This window comes from Anastrepha obliqua, chromosome 2 (assembly GCF_027943255.1).
Source record: "Anastrepha obliqua isolate idAnaObli1 chromosome 2, idAnaObli1_1.0, whole genome shotgun sequence".
Lineage (NCBI taxonomy): Eukaryota > Metazoa > Arthropoda > Insecta > Diptera > Tephritidae > Anastrepha > Anastrepha obliqua.
The window spans coordinates 49,055,155-49,070,569 of NC_072893.1; the positions used below are offsets into that span (position 1 = coordinate 49,055,155).

Genomic DNA, 15,415 nt, shown 5'->3' on the forward strand with positions numbered 1-15,415 from the left:
GTGTCTTAGCTATTTTTAAACGACTCTATATTTTTGAATATTCCGCTATATCTCATTTCAAGTCAAGTCATATATCATAAGTAAATATATATACAGTCTGTGTCAGAAAAAAGGAACCGAGATTATTCATGAAGTATAAAAGATATATATTTAAGATTTTTTTACATGAAAGTATTTACAAAACTACGAGTCGCAATTTGCAATAAGCCGTGTAGTCTCCATCCTGGCATCTTCTCGGCATGCTTTGAACCAGCTTTTCCGCGTAGCTTGTCAACAAACAGGACTAGCTTTTGTGAACTTGACACACGAGTTGCCTTAAATCATGGACTGGTCTTCCGGCAAGATGCATTTTCCTAGTTTCCCACACATTTTCAATGCGGTTGGCGTCTGGGGACTGGGAAGGCTAGTCCATTATTGTGACACCATTTCCTTGTTTTATTGTTTCTCAATGAGTTTTTCTGAGAGTAGGGGTTTTGATGATGTGGGACGGTAGGATATGTTCGCCTCCTTCAGTCGTCGTTCGATGATGTTGATACTCACATCTATTCCCTTTTTAGCAAGAATTGCGAGTTCTTGGTGTAGTCGCAAAGAAGGGCCCCCTTAAAAAGTTGGACAATCACTTTATCCTGCTTTTTTGTCGTCACTCGCTTCAAGCCGAGCTCGGAAAAGTCTTCAACATTTTTGTACTCCTTATACCGCTGATTCCACATCATAATAAGCTTTTTGATTTTTTAATCACTTTTGCAGCCGCAGCGTAAAATAATTTCGGCCTTTTCGAATGCGCGAAAAAAACTACCGCCTCAAAATGCTTCGCGCATTTCTAACTCATTTCTTTTGGGTTACGCTTACGGGAAAGTTTCGAACGCCACCAACCTGAGTTAGCACTGACGTCGCAGCCTTTGAGTGGGACTATTAGCAGCAAAAAGCAGAATGAAATACATCTTGAAGTCACAAGAAAAAAACCGGTTCTTTTCTTCTGACATAGATTGTACATAATGTTTCTACTTCAGAATTTTAATCGAATAGATTTTTTTTTAAATATTGAGCAAGCAGCAAAAGGTTGTAAATGCAAACAAGGAGTATATTTCCAGGAATACGCCAAGTGATTAGTTTTTACTTCAAACAATGTATCTATTTTAAAACCTTGGAGTACAGCCAGACAACGGAAATCTAAATTTTTCAATGGCCTTGAACCTTTTCCATTTTTATATTTGGGACAGGTAACAGCTGCACTAATTTTCTCATTTGTAAAAGCCAAGCCTTTCTCCGGGTTTTCCCAGTGTTTCGATAGCCTGGGTTTTCAAGATTTTCCATTTTTTGTCGCATTATCACTCTCCTACCTGCTAAAATTCGCGAAAATAGAAAAAAGGTTCAAAACCACCGATCAGCGGCGAGGGAAACTATAAGAATAAAAATTTAGATTTCTGTTGTCTGACTGTAGTTTACGGTTTTAAAATAGAGGCATTCTTTAAAGTAAGTATAAGCTACTAGCAGTAATGAAACGTAGCTTGGAGCGGAGTAAAACAATTGAGCGCGCTTTTGCGCTACCTGCTCCACAACTCATCTGTTCAAGTTCAGAGTTGTGGCGAGAGCCGAGCAATGTTTTCGGTAATATTGCTGCTGCGAAGTAGTTAATGCAAAACCCTGACAACAATGTGCCTTTTAAAAACCCAATTAGAGTTCGTACATGAGTGCTCTCTATGCAAGTTTAGGAGCCCACTTGATGCTCTTCTAGCAAAAAGAATAAACTGTTTTCCCTGCCTCTGCCCTGTACTTTCCATCCAGTGTCGCATGGCTACCGTGTCTTCCCAGGCGTTGATAATATCCGTGGTTTTTGATAAGCCCACAATTTCTCCAGGCAGTCCGCTTAGTTCGCCTGTTTCTTGTCATCATGGCCCTTATTCCTTGGTAGCCGGTTCAGCAATACGTCTTTCCTTGCTCCCAGGTTATTGAGGACAGTGAAGCAATATTCAACATGTTTCGGTGTTATTATGAGAGCAAAGTAAATAAAAATTTGGTAATATGAATAAAATGTTTTGATATACTGAAAAGAAAGTTACACAATTTTTTTATTTCGAAACGAAATAAAAGTACGTTTAAATTCAAATTATTAATTAGTGGTGGCCTAGCTACAACGCCATAGCCGCAAAATTCAAGCATTTGTCGAGTAGTCATGCCGTAACAATAAACAGCTGATATTGAAGGAGAATTAATAAAAACATTTGCATTTTGTCATGAAACCACGGATAATTTTCTACTAAGTCAATAAATTTTCCGTCGCTCATTTCTAATATGCAAATTTTTATCGCAAATATCAAAAGAAATGTTAAGTATTTCAAAGCTGCTTATGGTCACGGGGAAAACCCAAAAGTCAATAGACACATGGTTACGGCGTTATGGTGCGGCACCTACATTCTATCAAAAAAGTACCGGGAATTGTTCAATAAAACGTAAAATAATTGTTTAATCATCAAAATTAATTTTGTCGCCTTCAAAATAGGCTCCATTCGAAGCGATACACAAATGCCGATTAGTCCAGTCATCAAAGCACCTTTTAAAAGCGTTTGAAGAAATCTTCTTCAGCTCCTTCATCGAATTCCTCGTAATGGCCTCTACCGACTCAAAGCGGCGTCCGCGGAGTAGCAACTTAAATTTAGGGAAAAGTAAAAAGTCACACGGGGCTAAATGCGGTGAATATGGTGCATACGGTGGTTGTTCGATAATATTGGTCGATTTGTCGAGTTTTTGGTCAAAAAAGTGTTCACAATATGAGCCTTGTGAGACGGTGCCGTTTTGGGCCATATTGGGACGGTTTCTTCGCACTTCCCTCCTTCTCTCTCAAACGTCGCATAACTTCCAAATAATATTCTTTATTTACCGTAGAATCATTTGGAACAAATTCCGAGTGCACAACTCCATGATACCGACTTTGACGTGGGTTTTTGGGTTTCGGCTCATGTGGATAGCGCCATTCAGCTGCCTGTTGTCTGGTTGACTGGTTTGCATGTCAAACTCATGTACCCACGTCTCATAACCTGTTAGGATGCGCTGGATTAACATTAGGTCCGAATTCACTTGCTCAAGCATGCTTTTAGCCTCCTTCTTCCGATGAGTTTTTTGAAAGAAATTCAACTCTCTTGGAACGAGTCGAGCAGCCACGCGTCTCATGCCCAATTGATGGTGTAAAATGTTGCGAATGGATTCGCGAGACACGCTAAGGTCACGAGCCATCTCCCTCAAACTTAAATGATGGTTTTCCGGCCACATTTCCTTGACTTTGTCTACATTTGACTCTTTCATCCTTTGAAAACGTTTATGGGCGACCAGATCGGGGCAAATCTTCTACAACTTCTCAGGCCTCTGCAAAAGCCTTATACCATTCGTAGATCCGTGTTTTTGATAAAGTACATTCGCTATAGGCTTTCTGCAACATTTTCACCGATTCGGCACGCGAAATCCCGTTCAAAACACAAAATTTAAAACAAATTCTCTGTTCGATATTTTTATCCCTAGTGAAAATCGCAGAGCACACCTGCGGTTGGCTGATATAATTAAATGCTAAAATGAAGCTAACTGACAGATAACGCTCAAAATCTGCGACACTATAGAAGGCAGTTGTACCAACATTCCAGCAAAAAAAATTTAGATATATGTATGTACGTGTAACACGCTCTTTTTGAATGAACAATTCCCGATATTTTTTTGACAAAATATAAATCGTTTACAGTAATATCCATACGTTTGATCAGAACAGCTGATTGCTGTGGTTGCGGTTATGGCTAAGGTACGGCACCACTAATCGCAGCTACAATAATAAACAATCCGTTCTTTTCGAAGGTAACTTCATTCATAATTTCCAAGGTTACATAATTTTTACATCTAAGTTAACAAATATCAGCTTAACAACTAATAGTGAGAGCCAAAATGTAAATTGTTGTTTTTGTTATGTAACAAAGAGAAATAGATGGGTTTAAATCAGTGATGTCCATCCCATACATCAATTGATGACACGCATTCTTACTCTCCATCGATCAGTCGTTAGTAAACCAGCAACGAATAAACACCACGTTTGTCTGCGACGCTTAATGTATGCAATACAATACCCTGTGAGAACTTTTTTATGCTAGAGAATGCCTTTGGTGACTTGCAATGCCTTTTATGTTACAAGTCGTTCAAAGGAAGCTATAGATGTAATATCAAAAGACATTTCGATTCCTCCCACAAAAATTTTCTACTCCAATCCAATATTTATTTATTTTGGTTTAAATTTCCCACTGGGCTGCTCCCATACTCTCGTTCTCACTTATCCACTCACATTTTTCATTTTGGACAGCACTGGTTTAAATACTGTTATTAAAGAAAAGATCAGTTGGCACGGGAACAAATTAAGAAACGTGAAGAAGAGCTGGATCTCGAGCTGGATCTTCCAGCAAGATAATGACCCGAAGCATACTGCGCAAATCGTCAAGGACTGGCTGCTGTATTATGCTCCACGGCAACTACATTCACCTCCACAAAGCCCGGACTTAAACATTATTGAGCATGTTTGAGAAATTTCGGAGCGAAAGATTCGGAAGCACTCTATTACTAGGGCTCCAATCCGCAAAGAGAAGTTGCTGGAGGAATGGCAGAATATCTCGGTGGAGGAGCTTTAAAATTTAGCAGCTTTAATGCCCAGACGTTAAAAGCAGCCATTGATGCTGGTGGTGGCCCAACAAATATTAATTTCCTCAAATTTAATCAGTTTTCCTAGATAATTCTTATTTTCTAAATTCGTATGTACACTTTTGTCAGTGCCTTGTTTTGGTTTTTCGTGAATAACTTTTAAATTAAATACTGAAAATAATTTTTTTTTTTTACATTTGTTATATAATTACATAGATTTAAAACAAAACTGCATCATTACATTTCTTTTAAATGCTTTTGAATGGGAGAAATTAATAAGAAAAAAGGGGTCGTACGGAGAGTTTTGTTCGCAACTGTAAGTACATAATTCTACATCTATAACAAACAACAACAAATTTAGCACATACCAATCCGCAGACTTATTTTTAACCTCCGGCTACTGGGATTTCAGGATTTCTCGCAAAAATTTCATTGACAAACTTTTTGCAAAAACAATAACATGTCATGTCCTAACATGTTTTACTAATGCACCTATACAGAAGTATATGTGTAAGTGTGATAGCTGCCAAAACAAATGCAAACAAACAGAGCTACCTGGTGTTTTTGTATTGATCAAGTGTACAGCAATAACAACAACTAAGTACCCCGAAAGGGATAAGCAGTGTAAACAACGATTTGCTAGCCCCCATTTGCATAGGTACTTTCACTCACACTCACACATCTACCTGCATTTGCATGCGGACATGCGAGTACGCGTATTTAAAAATTTGTTATAAAAGGAAACGTCCTTTGGCAAAAATTATCAGTTGCATTCTAAATTCGTTTCCGAGTTAACGAATATTTTTTAACATTCCGAAAATGTCGAAAGTGAACGGTTCGTACTTCAAACAAGTGTTCCTGAATAACTTTGGGGTACCAGAATTTTTGATGAAATTATACGCACCAATGGCCCTGCGTCGATATTTTAAAAAATTATTTGAAACGATGCCAACGCCAAACGCTGGGTACCAAGAAACACCTAAAAGCAGCAGAAAAAGAACTCGTCAACGTTTCCAGAGAGCGAAAAGAAAACTTAGTTTTTAAATAACATTTATATTAATAAATCAAAATAATATTAGTATACAAATAAAAGGCTCAAAGCCAATGTAATAGGGTAAAGTATGCAATAAATAATATATTTATAATAAATAAAAGTGCGGTAAGCCTTTTTAAATATATGAACTTGAGGTTGTTTTCTTTCCGATTTGTATAAGGATAGTAATAATAACTTTGGCAGGTTCCGGTTGAATTTGTCATCTAATTTGTGACCCTGTTAATTTTTTTCGCAGCTGAAAGGCATTCAAAGATTTACAATAACCTTTTGCATTGGTTGGTTTATGTGGTGATTATTTAATAATCTAGTTAGCGCTCCTGAACCATTTTGCTGGCACATCCTCGCTAAGCCCCTGGACGAGCCGCGTTGGATTGGAATCGCCAAGGGAGTCGCAGAGAGACCAACCACCATCTGGAGGCGATATATGGATGCAGAAGCGCAGAAAGCAGGCTATTCGTGAAGACAAATAAAATTTTTAGCCTCAAATTACAATCTGTTTATTGAGGCCCTATGTTCCACGTGGGAATCACGAGAAAATATAACGCATGGACCGAGTTCCGGGCCCAACATTGGCACTAGCTTTATTGCACTCACCTCTTTTTCAGTTAGTACTAACTTTAAAAAGACTGACATGATATTTCATTCATTAGTTCGTGAGCTATTGTGCTAAGAGTGACGCTACTTTTGTTATTTTCAAAACAATGGATCGAAAAGAATTTCGTATTTTAACTTTACACTACTTTTTGATGGGCAAAAATACCGTTCAACCAAAGCAATGGCATGAAAAGATTTATGGGGACTCCACTCCATCAGAAACAACAATAAAATGAAGGTTTGCTGACTTCAAACGTGGTCGGAGACACACCGATGGTGCACAAGTGGACGTCCAAATGAAGTGGTAACATCAGAAAACATCAAAAAAATCCACAAAATTGTTTTGAATGATCAAAAAGAGAAGTTGCGTGAGATAGTTGGCATCGTAAAGATATCCAAAAAACGTCTTGTCTTTATATTGCATGAGCATTTGACTGTGAGAAGCCCCTGTTCAAAGTGGGTGCCGCGTTTGCTCAGTGTTAACCCAAAACAATAACGAGTTGATGATTCTAAGCAGTGTATGGCTATGTTTAAACATAATAAATCGGAATTTTTGCATCGATATGTGACAATGGATGAATCATAGATCTATCACTTCACTCCGGCATCAAAACGATCATCATCTGAGTGATCATCAATTGGTGAACCTTGTCCACAGCGCTCGAAAGCACAACAATCGGCTGGAAAGTTTAGGGTCTCGGTATTTTGGGTTGTACGTCGCGTAACATTCATCGGCTATCTTGAGAAGGGAAATACCATCAGCAGTGAACATTATGTAGCGTTATTTGTGCGTTTGAAGGCCGAAATTTCAAAGAATCGCCCGCATATGGCATAGAAAAAAATTGTGTTACATCGCTGTGCCACAAGTCAATCAAAACAATGGCAAGACTAATATACATGAATTGAACTTCGAATTGCTCCCACATCCACCGTATTCACCAGTTTTGGCTCCGGGCAACTACTGGCTGTTCGCAAATCTAAAAAATGCTCGCCGGTAAGAATTTTCGCTCGAATGAAGAGTTTATCGCTGAAACTGAGGCCTATTTTAAGGCAAAAGATAAATCGTTATACAAAAGTTAGAGTGGCTTTCGTTAAAAATATTAGGGCGCTCCTGGAATGGTTGAGTTGTTTGATGGAAATTGCGTTGATGAAGAAAGCTAATTTTGAGCAAAAAAACGTGTTTTCTAGGCCCGGGACTTTTCAGCCCGCTTATAATTACGATTAAGTTATACCTTCACCACTGTATCCAGTCTGAAATAGCTAATAAGGTTCTTTATGTCCGCACCTGCCAGCTCTTCGAGGTGCTTACAAAAAGCGGTTTAGAAGGCTTAAGATGCTTGTCTTTCATAGGGCAGTGCGTTCACAAGGAAGTAAATGTGAGTTTCCTTTTTCTACGGTTGATTACAACAAATTCATTTCAATTTGGCTGCTTGCTCATCTATGGGTCAGAGACCAGTTGTCACTGCCGTTAGTCTGCGGCAGGCTGCCTTTTTATGCAAGACCTGTTTGGTGATTTATTTTTAGCTTTTATTAAATATACCCGTATCTATTATTTTGATATTCCAAGGTCAAAATAGGGATTAAAGATAGTATAGTCCTAGAATTTTAAGACGATAGAAATAATATTCCGATTATTTGTAAACCTTCCTATTGAAGCTTTAGTCTGGCCAGCCCGTTTTTGCTTAAAGTTCTAAATGAAATATATTTCTAATTAAATTTATTTTCTATACAGGGTGTTAAAAAAGAGTTTCAAATATTTAAAGAGGTTATAACGGGTGATGACAGAAAATTTAGACATTTTGAAAATGTTGTAAAAATTATTTATTTTATTTCTTCACAGAAAGCTTACAATAAAACTATTTGCTAGTGATAGAGCATTAAGAAAAATTATTGTATAGTTAGAAAGTGTCAGTGATTAGCCGTAGGGCGAAGTCCTGTGGGGCTACCTGATAGACCTCGTCTTTATAGACCTCTCCGTCTAATTGGTTGTCTATGGAACGCTCTACTGGCAGCTCTCCATCTGGGCATTCTGTTCCTTTCCCCAGCCATCTGGCTCGTTGACTTTTTATAAAGCGTATTGCGATTCCATTATGTATTCAAGCGTCGAGCTCGTGACTGTATCTCATCCGATGATTTGCGGGATGCCCCTCTTTTGGTACAAAATTAAATTTTCGTTTATTTAAATACTTCTACGTTTTAACGGCGAAATGGAACGATGATTTGTCAGGCTAGACGACATGGTTGCCATCAGAATGATACTTTCCAAGGGAAGGAATCCTAATTTAACACAAACATTCCTTCTAATATACTTTTTTGTTTACTGTAAGTCTAGACGAAGGCTTCAACAAATCCTCTGAATTTTCTCTTCCGAATAGTGCGATTTAGTAAAGCATTAATTTTGGCTCAAAATTTGTGCTTCAACTAAAATTTTACATTGAAGTCACATTTTTAAATGGCATTTGGAAGCAATCGATTATTTCTTGTCACTTGAGATTTGTTGAGAGGAAAATAGCTTTGACCGTATTGACCGTGCCATTCTTTTCGGTGCACCATGAACTCCCAGTCCCACCCAACACATATCATAATCTTTTTTGGATGAAGATCCGGCTTTAATCTCCCTTGAGCCACCATCTCCTTTCTTTGCTTAATATTGATGTACAGCCAACATTTCCCATCTCCCGTGACGATTCGGTACAAAAAGTGCTGTTTATGACCGCGTATTGCTCGATGGCCGGCGAGATGCTGAGAAGCAATTTGAAGACGACTTTCTTCGTTTTTTTCATTGAGCACGAGAGGCACCCAGGCTCCCAATTTTTCGGTAAATCCCATTGAATGAAGGTGATTGTGAATCGGTTTATGAATGCACCTCCTTTTCTTCGCCAATTCACGACTGGCTTGGCAACCGATCTCCTTCAAAAGTGATTTGAGACGTTCTTCATCAAATTCAGAAGCCTTCCGCTGCGGGACGTGTCATCGATGGGAAAGTCGCCATTTTTCAACTTTGGAAACCATTTTCGTGCTGTACACTTGGCTATGACACCTTTTCATGAACGTCGATAATGTTCGAGCTACTTCGGCGTCTTCTTGACCTCGATGAGAAAGAGGAAGACGAACAGGTGTCGAAAATGTTGATTTTTGCATCCTTGTGATTCCATTTCTAAGGCTCAAACTAATAAAAAATTAAACAACTCAAAAATACAATTAACATAGTTTTGTAGAGCGGAAAGAGTTCCATTGAATAAATACTTACCCTTTGCCAAACAGCAAACAAATCGTTGCAAAATAGAAGCATATTTCAAAGTGCTACGAACTTCTTTCCCAACCTAATACATATGTTCGTGTGTATAGTATTCATTTACGATTATACTTCCTTCAAAATTTGTAATGTTCCTCTTTCTTGCTCATTACAGGCCGTCTACATGTCCACCACAGTACCGCAGAATATAAAAGGTAGTAAAATCGCCGGCAGACATACTCCAACAAGAAATAGTTTAAGGCACAGTCGCATGCTAGTTGTAAATAATAAAACATATCCAGGTAAGTGGCAAGGTGTTTGATTGCATATAAGCAGAATAACAAATTTAAAAGAAAACTAGAGCTTATTAATCGCTTTCAACTTGATTGGCGGCTTACTTATTTCTAATTGTTGTTTTTTGTAGTAGTACTGTTATACATTCGTCTTAGTACATAGGTATGTATGTATATATGATATGCATGTATGTATGTTTTTCCAATGGTAATTGCACACTCGTGTGATTTTGTAATATTTTGCTTCAATTATTACTAAGAGAATACATCCTTAATAACCTAATTGCTTGACCTCATTAATCCTTTTATTACTACTTAGCGGGTTGTTGTGTACTATTTAATATTATACTAACTAGAAATTAATAGACTTTACTCATATGTTCATGCACACATATGTACATATGTAACATATATTAGGGTGGTCTTATTTTTATATCGATAAAAAAATTTGTCTGAGTGTGCAAGGTAACTCTGCAAGTAGTTTGAAGTATCAGTGGCATTAAAAGTGGTTGCTTATTAATTTGAAAATAAATAATGCATAAAACTTAAGGCGATAAATATGTACAAGGTGGCGCAAAAGTAACCATGCGATGTTTTTCGGCTGTAATTAAAAAAAAAATGAAAAACTTTGATTCTTCTTGTGGATTATTTTTATTTGGTCTTTTAATTTCTTTTACATCAAGTCGAGAATATGATGTCATGTAAAATGCCTTTTTATGGCATTTCCCATCACTTTGGCCAAAACTTCCGGCGATAGGTCCTCATATTCTTGACGGATATTGTCTTTAAGAGCTGCAAGAGTCTGAGGCTTGTTGACATAAACCCGCGACTTCAAAAAGTCCCACAAAAAGAAGTCTGGAGCGGTCAAATCAGGCGATCTTGCTGGCCGGTGCAAATCGCCAAAACGGGAGATTAGGCGCCCGGGAAATGCATCCTTCAGCATATCGGTTGTGGCACGTGCAGTGTGTGCCGTTGCACCGTCCTGTTGGAACCACATGTTTTCCAATCACAATTCATTAAGTTACGGCAAAAAGAACTCGTTGATCATTGCTCTGTAGCGCTCACCATTCACAGTAACCGTTTGGCCCGCGACGTCTTCGAAGAAAAAAGGTCCGATGACTCCTCCAGCGAAAGCAGCACACCATACAGTAACTTTGAGCGGGTGTAATGACTCTTCGTGGGTTTCACGCAGATTTTCAGTGCCCCAGAAGGGTAAATTTTGCTTATTTACGTACCCGCTAAGATGGAAATGGGCCTCATCACTCATGATTATTTTTGATGAAAAATCATCTTCCTCTTGGTGGTGATTAAGGATGGTTTGAGCGTATGTTAGACGCGATTGGCGGTCAGCAGCTAACAGCTGATGCACTGTCTGAACTTTGTACGGAAACATCTTCAAATCCTGTACCAAAATTCGCTGTAAAGACTGTCGACTGATACCCATTTGTGTGGCACGTCGTCTGGTCGATGTCGACGGCGCTTCCATGACATCCTCGGCTACAGCAGCAATATTCTCTGCAGAACGGCTACTCCGGGGTCTGCCACGCCTGGCAGCATCTCGTGTTGTGCCAGTCTCTTCGAGGCGAGTGGCTAAACGTCGCAGTGTTTCACCAGTAGGCGTTGGACGGCGAGGAAATCTGCGACGAAATTCACGTTGTGCCAAAGTCACCGACCGATTATTGGTCAAATAAATAGTCAGCAATATTCCGCGTTCTGGAGCAGTGTAGCGTAACATTGTTTATTAACGTGTATTTCGCATGTGTTTACTACACAAATGTCAAAACAGAAATGAAATTAGGGGCCAATCGCAAAATTTATAGCATTTTCTGATAGGAGGATTACTTTAGCGCCACCTGTTACATACATTTATGAGAATACTGGTTCCAAAAACCCTAGAACGTATCTGTCTATTTGATCCCTTTATGCCTGTATGGAAACATGGAGCCTCACCTCAATGAGCAAGTAATAATACATGTCTCCTCTTGTAGTCAATTTTTACAGTGATGCAATTTTTTGTTCATAAGAAATATTTGACATCTGTGAACTGTCAACTGTCTGAATTAACTGCGAATAATATTTTTTGCACCAGCCAATTCGTGCAGCAGCCCTACCTCAAAAATTAATTATGTCTAATTTGTAGCAAAAAATTCCGCTAGTAGCGAATTTTATTTCAGCCATTTCTTAGTAGAAAAACTGCTGCCAAAATATTTCCTTTAATTACTGAAATTTCTGACAACTACTTCCGTTGATTTGAAGCTCCTAAATTTAGCATTGAAGGCAAGAAGCGTCTTTGTTTTACGAATTAGTGAAACGCCACTGTTTGAAAATGATGAAGAAGATCTGTTTCAAAGATTTTACGAAGTTTTTTGGAAATAAAGCAATTACATACACAAGTTTTTTCATATTTTTACAATATTCGCAATATTTTTCATGCTACATTTTTTTTCGTTCATTCCTCATTATTAAAAAAAAATCGAGTTTGAGCCGAAAAACAAAATTGCCGATAACTCTTGAAAAAAATTTTTTTCGGGTGAACAAAAAAATACGTGTCTCATTATTTTGACCAGAGAGCAACATATTTGAATTACATCGAATTCGAAGAACATGACCCAAATAGCCCGGTTGAATTGAAATGGAAAGCATCAGACGTGATTTGAACCAGCATCTGAATTTCTTCAACATTTCTTTACACGAATCGGCATGAGGCATTTTGGCTTTTATCAATTTTTACGGTACCTAACGAGGACAAATTTCATTGACCACCAAATGTTAATGCAGTATTGAATGTCCCACTAATGCCCACTATTTTTATAGATAACGACCTCTCGGCTTAGCCAGAGTAAAGCAAGCTGAGCAATGTCAATCCTCAACGCTCTCCAGTTCATTGGAGGAAAAGCCCATTCTCCTAACTTTTATACCGAGTAGGCAATGTTCCAATCACCTTTAAAGAGGCGGTCAAGACAGATAAGAGACTGAAAACTTTATTCATTGACCTTTGATCAGATGCTTTTTGTTACACATTATAAGGATTCCATGGTACATCAAATGGAAGAACAAAAGTAGAAGAAGTATTAATAAAAATAAATTTAAGACAATGGGTGCAGAAGATTGGCGAATATCCCCACTTTGGCCAGAGGAATATTGACCTTATTTCTGCTAGCTTAGTTTCCAGAATAATCTCCCCGGTTTATACTTAGTATATATGTACATACAGGTCTTTCCTAACCCCTTGTCGTGTTTTAACCGAGTCTGACTCGTGATGAAAGTTTTGGTTTGAAGTTTGAAACATGAATATGACGAGCCAGGCGCGTGAACAGATCGTAATGAATCGATGTAATGAATCGATTTCAAATAAATAATAAATACAAAAGGTATTAGAGTTTATTTCAGCAACAGCAGTATTGTGCAGAGTGGCATTTACATTTTGACTCGTATTGTGACCTTTCTCGCGCGTCAGTCTGATCTGTTTACCACGCGTTGACGCCTAACACTTGGACCCGAGTTTCGTCTAGCTAAATGGCACGGAGAGGGGTTAATACGAGTGTAAAATAATAAGACCAAAATGACAATAAGAAACGTTGCGGTAACTGTTTTCGATTCACCAACCACCTAACGAGCAGTAAAAAAAATTTCCCTTGAATCCAATGATGCTTGTGATTTAGCAGCACTCCATTATTTTCGTCTCATGTAATTCTGTTATGCAAATCGATTACTTTTCGCAATCTCATCTACAATTCCATTTCCTGCACTGGCCCCCCAAATAGGCTCAAACAAACAGACTAAGCACCCGCACCACAACACACTTAGGTGCCTGTGAAACTCACACTTGCCTGACAAAAAAATAAAAAGAAGAAGAGGTTTTTATTTATAATTTTTTACGAGGACTTGCTCTGAACTGGAATTTGACTGCAACATTTGTTAGATCAGCAAAATAAAAATCTTACCACCTTAATATTCATAAGTACATAAAGCAAATTAACTTACCAGCTATATACCTATTAACACAGTTCAAACTACTACGCAACTGGGATGCTAATCCCGAATCCCAAAAAAATCGGGACCAGAAGTGTTTCAGATTTCGGGATCCCGAAAATTTTTGAAATATGGAAATGAAAGAAGTAAAATATTGTGCATTACGAAATTTGATTGCATTAAAAGCCTGTGCGAATTGCAGCTTAGCATTAAAAATGCCTGAACGGAATCGACAAAACCAAAATTGCATGTAATTAGCTTTTGCAGCATAGGCACCATAAGCACCATTCACAATTTCGGTGGGCTTGGCTTGCATTTTCGCCTTCTCGCCTTCTCAAAGAAAAACTGTAAAATGTACCGAATTTTCTCTTTGTTGGCGTCCATTGTTAACACCCTGCAACTCATAACTCATAAGCGAGCAAACAAAAAACAGGAAGCGAATTTTTTTAGTGTGAAATGTCACCTTGACAACGAGCACAAACTTTAAATTGTTTGACCAATACTTTACGAGATATCGATCACTGCCGCCATCTAACGACGCCGAAGACTGGATTTCTTTATCGACAACCTAATATTTATAAATGAATCATCTCATTCAGTCGAACTGAGGATGAGAAAATGTGCTTTTTGAAATCTTAAATTTTTAAATTTTGTTTCATGGTATATTTAAATGTTTTCAATTATTTCATTTTTACTCTTAGTGAAAAAAGTTATGTCCCAAAGTGTATCCCGAGATTTGAATTTTTCACTTCTTGAATTTTTTTTTCCATATTAACCCTTTGGGGACGAGTGTCGAAATATAGCCGCCCTAGTCGATTTACCGTTCCGGACGCGTGTCAGGAGGTAGCCGCCCAAATTAGTTCGTAGCTACAAGGCTGTCGTGAGCCTGTCTGTCGTTCTGAGCGATAAGATGCGCATAGGTATAGTAAAAGAGTCACGATTTCATTCAAAAGCGTTAGAGGCCATTAGCGATGAAATCTTATCTTCCTTATAATGTAAACTTACGATGTGAGTCGACGGTAGAGTCAGAACGACTTTCTGTTCTTCGATTCAGCCACTCAATGTATTTTTTTTTGTCGGGACAACTAGCAAGGGCAGCACTAAGACATAAATTAAGTCCATTGTACTACAATTGGATTCCCTTTTAATTTTCTTGAAATCTACCCGATCTCCGAAGAAATCTGAGTAGATCTTGTGGTGCCAAGGAGCCAAGATGGTCGCTTCTTAACACATCAGTGCCAAAGACCTTAAACCTGATTCGAGCGAAGGCGGGGCAGACACACAGGAAGTAGTCCGTCGTCTCATCCTCCTCTTTACAAGCTGGGCAGAGTACACTGTCTGAGATGCCCAACCTTTCCATGTGCTTAGCCCACAGAAAGTGGCCCGTCATCAGTACAACCAGCCGTCTGCACTCCCATCTGTTTAATGACAGGAGGATTTGTGACAGTCGATCAGACATGAGAGGTAACATCAGTTTAGTTCATCTGCAGCCTCTCTCAGCCTGCCAAGCTCGCTTGTGGGTGGTAGTTACCCATTTGCTAACCGTGGCTGTGATGGCCGCAGAAGGGAGTGGCAAAACGAGAGCCCATCTTAGCTAAGGAG

At 38.6% G+C, this 15,415-nt stretch overlaps 1 protein-coding gene across 3 annotated transcripts in view; it reads left to right on the plus strand.

The window, feature by feature from the left end:
- LOC129237556 (mucin-2) overlaps positions 1-15,415 on the plus strand; it is a 90,514-nt gene that overhangs the window by 55,099 nt on the left and 20,000 nt on the right. For 2 of the 3 annotated variants that reach the window (XM_054872371.1, XM_054872372.1), the window contains exon 4: positions 9,724-9,850. In XM_054872371.1, coding sequence (XP_054728346.1) covers positions 9,724-9,850 — 127 coding nt within the window. The remainder of the gene's footprint in view (positions 1-9,723; positions 9,851-15,415) is intronic. The other variant, XM_054872373.1, reaches the window with a different exon arrangement.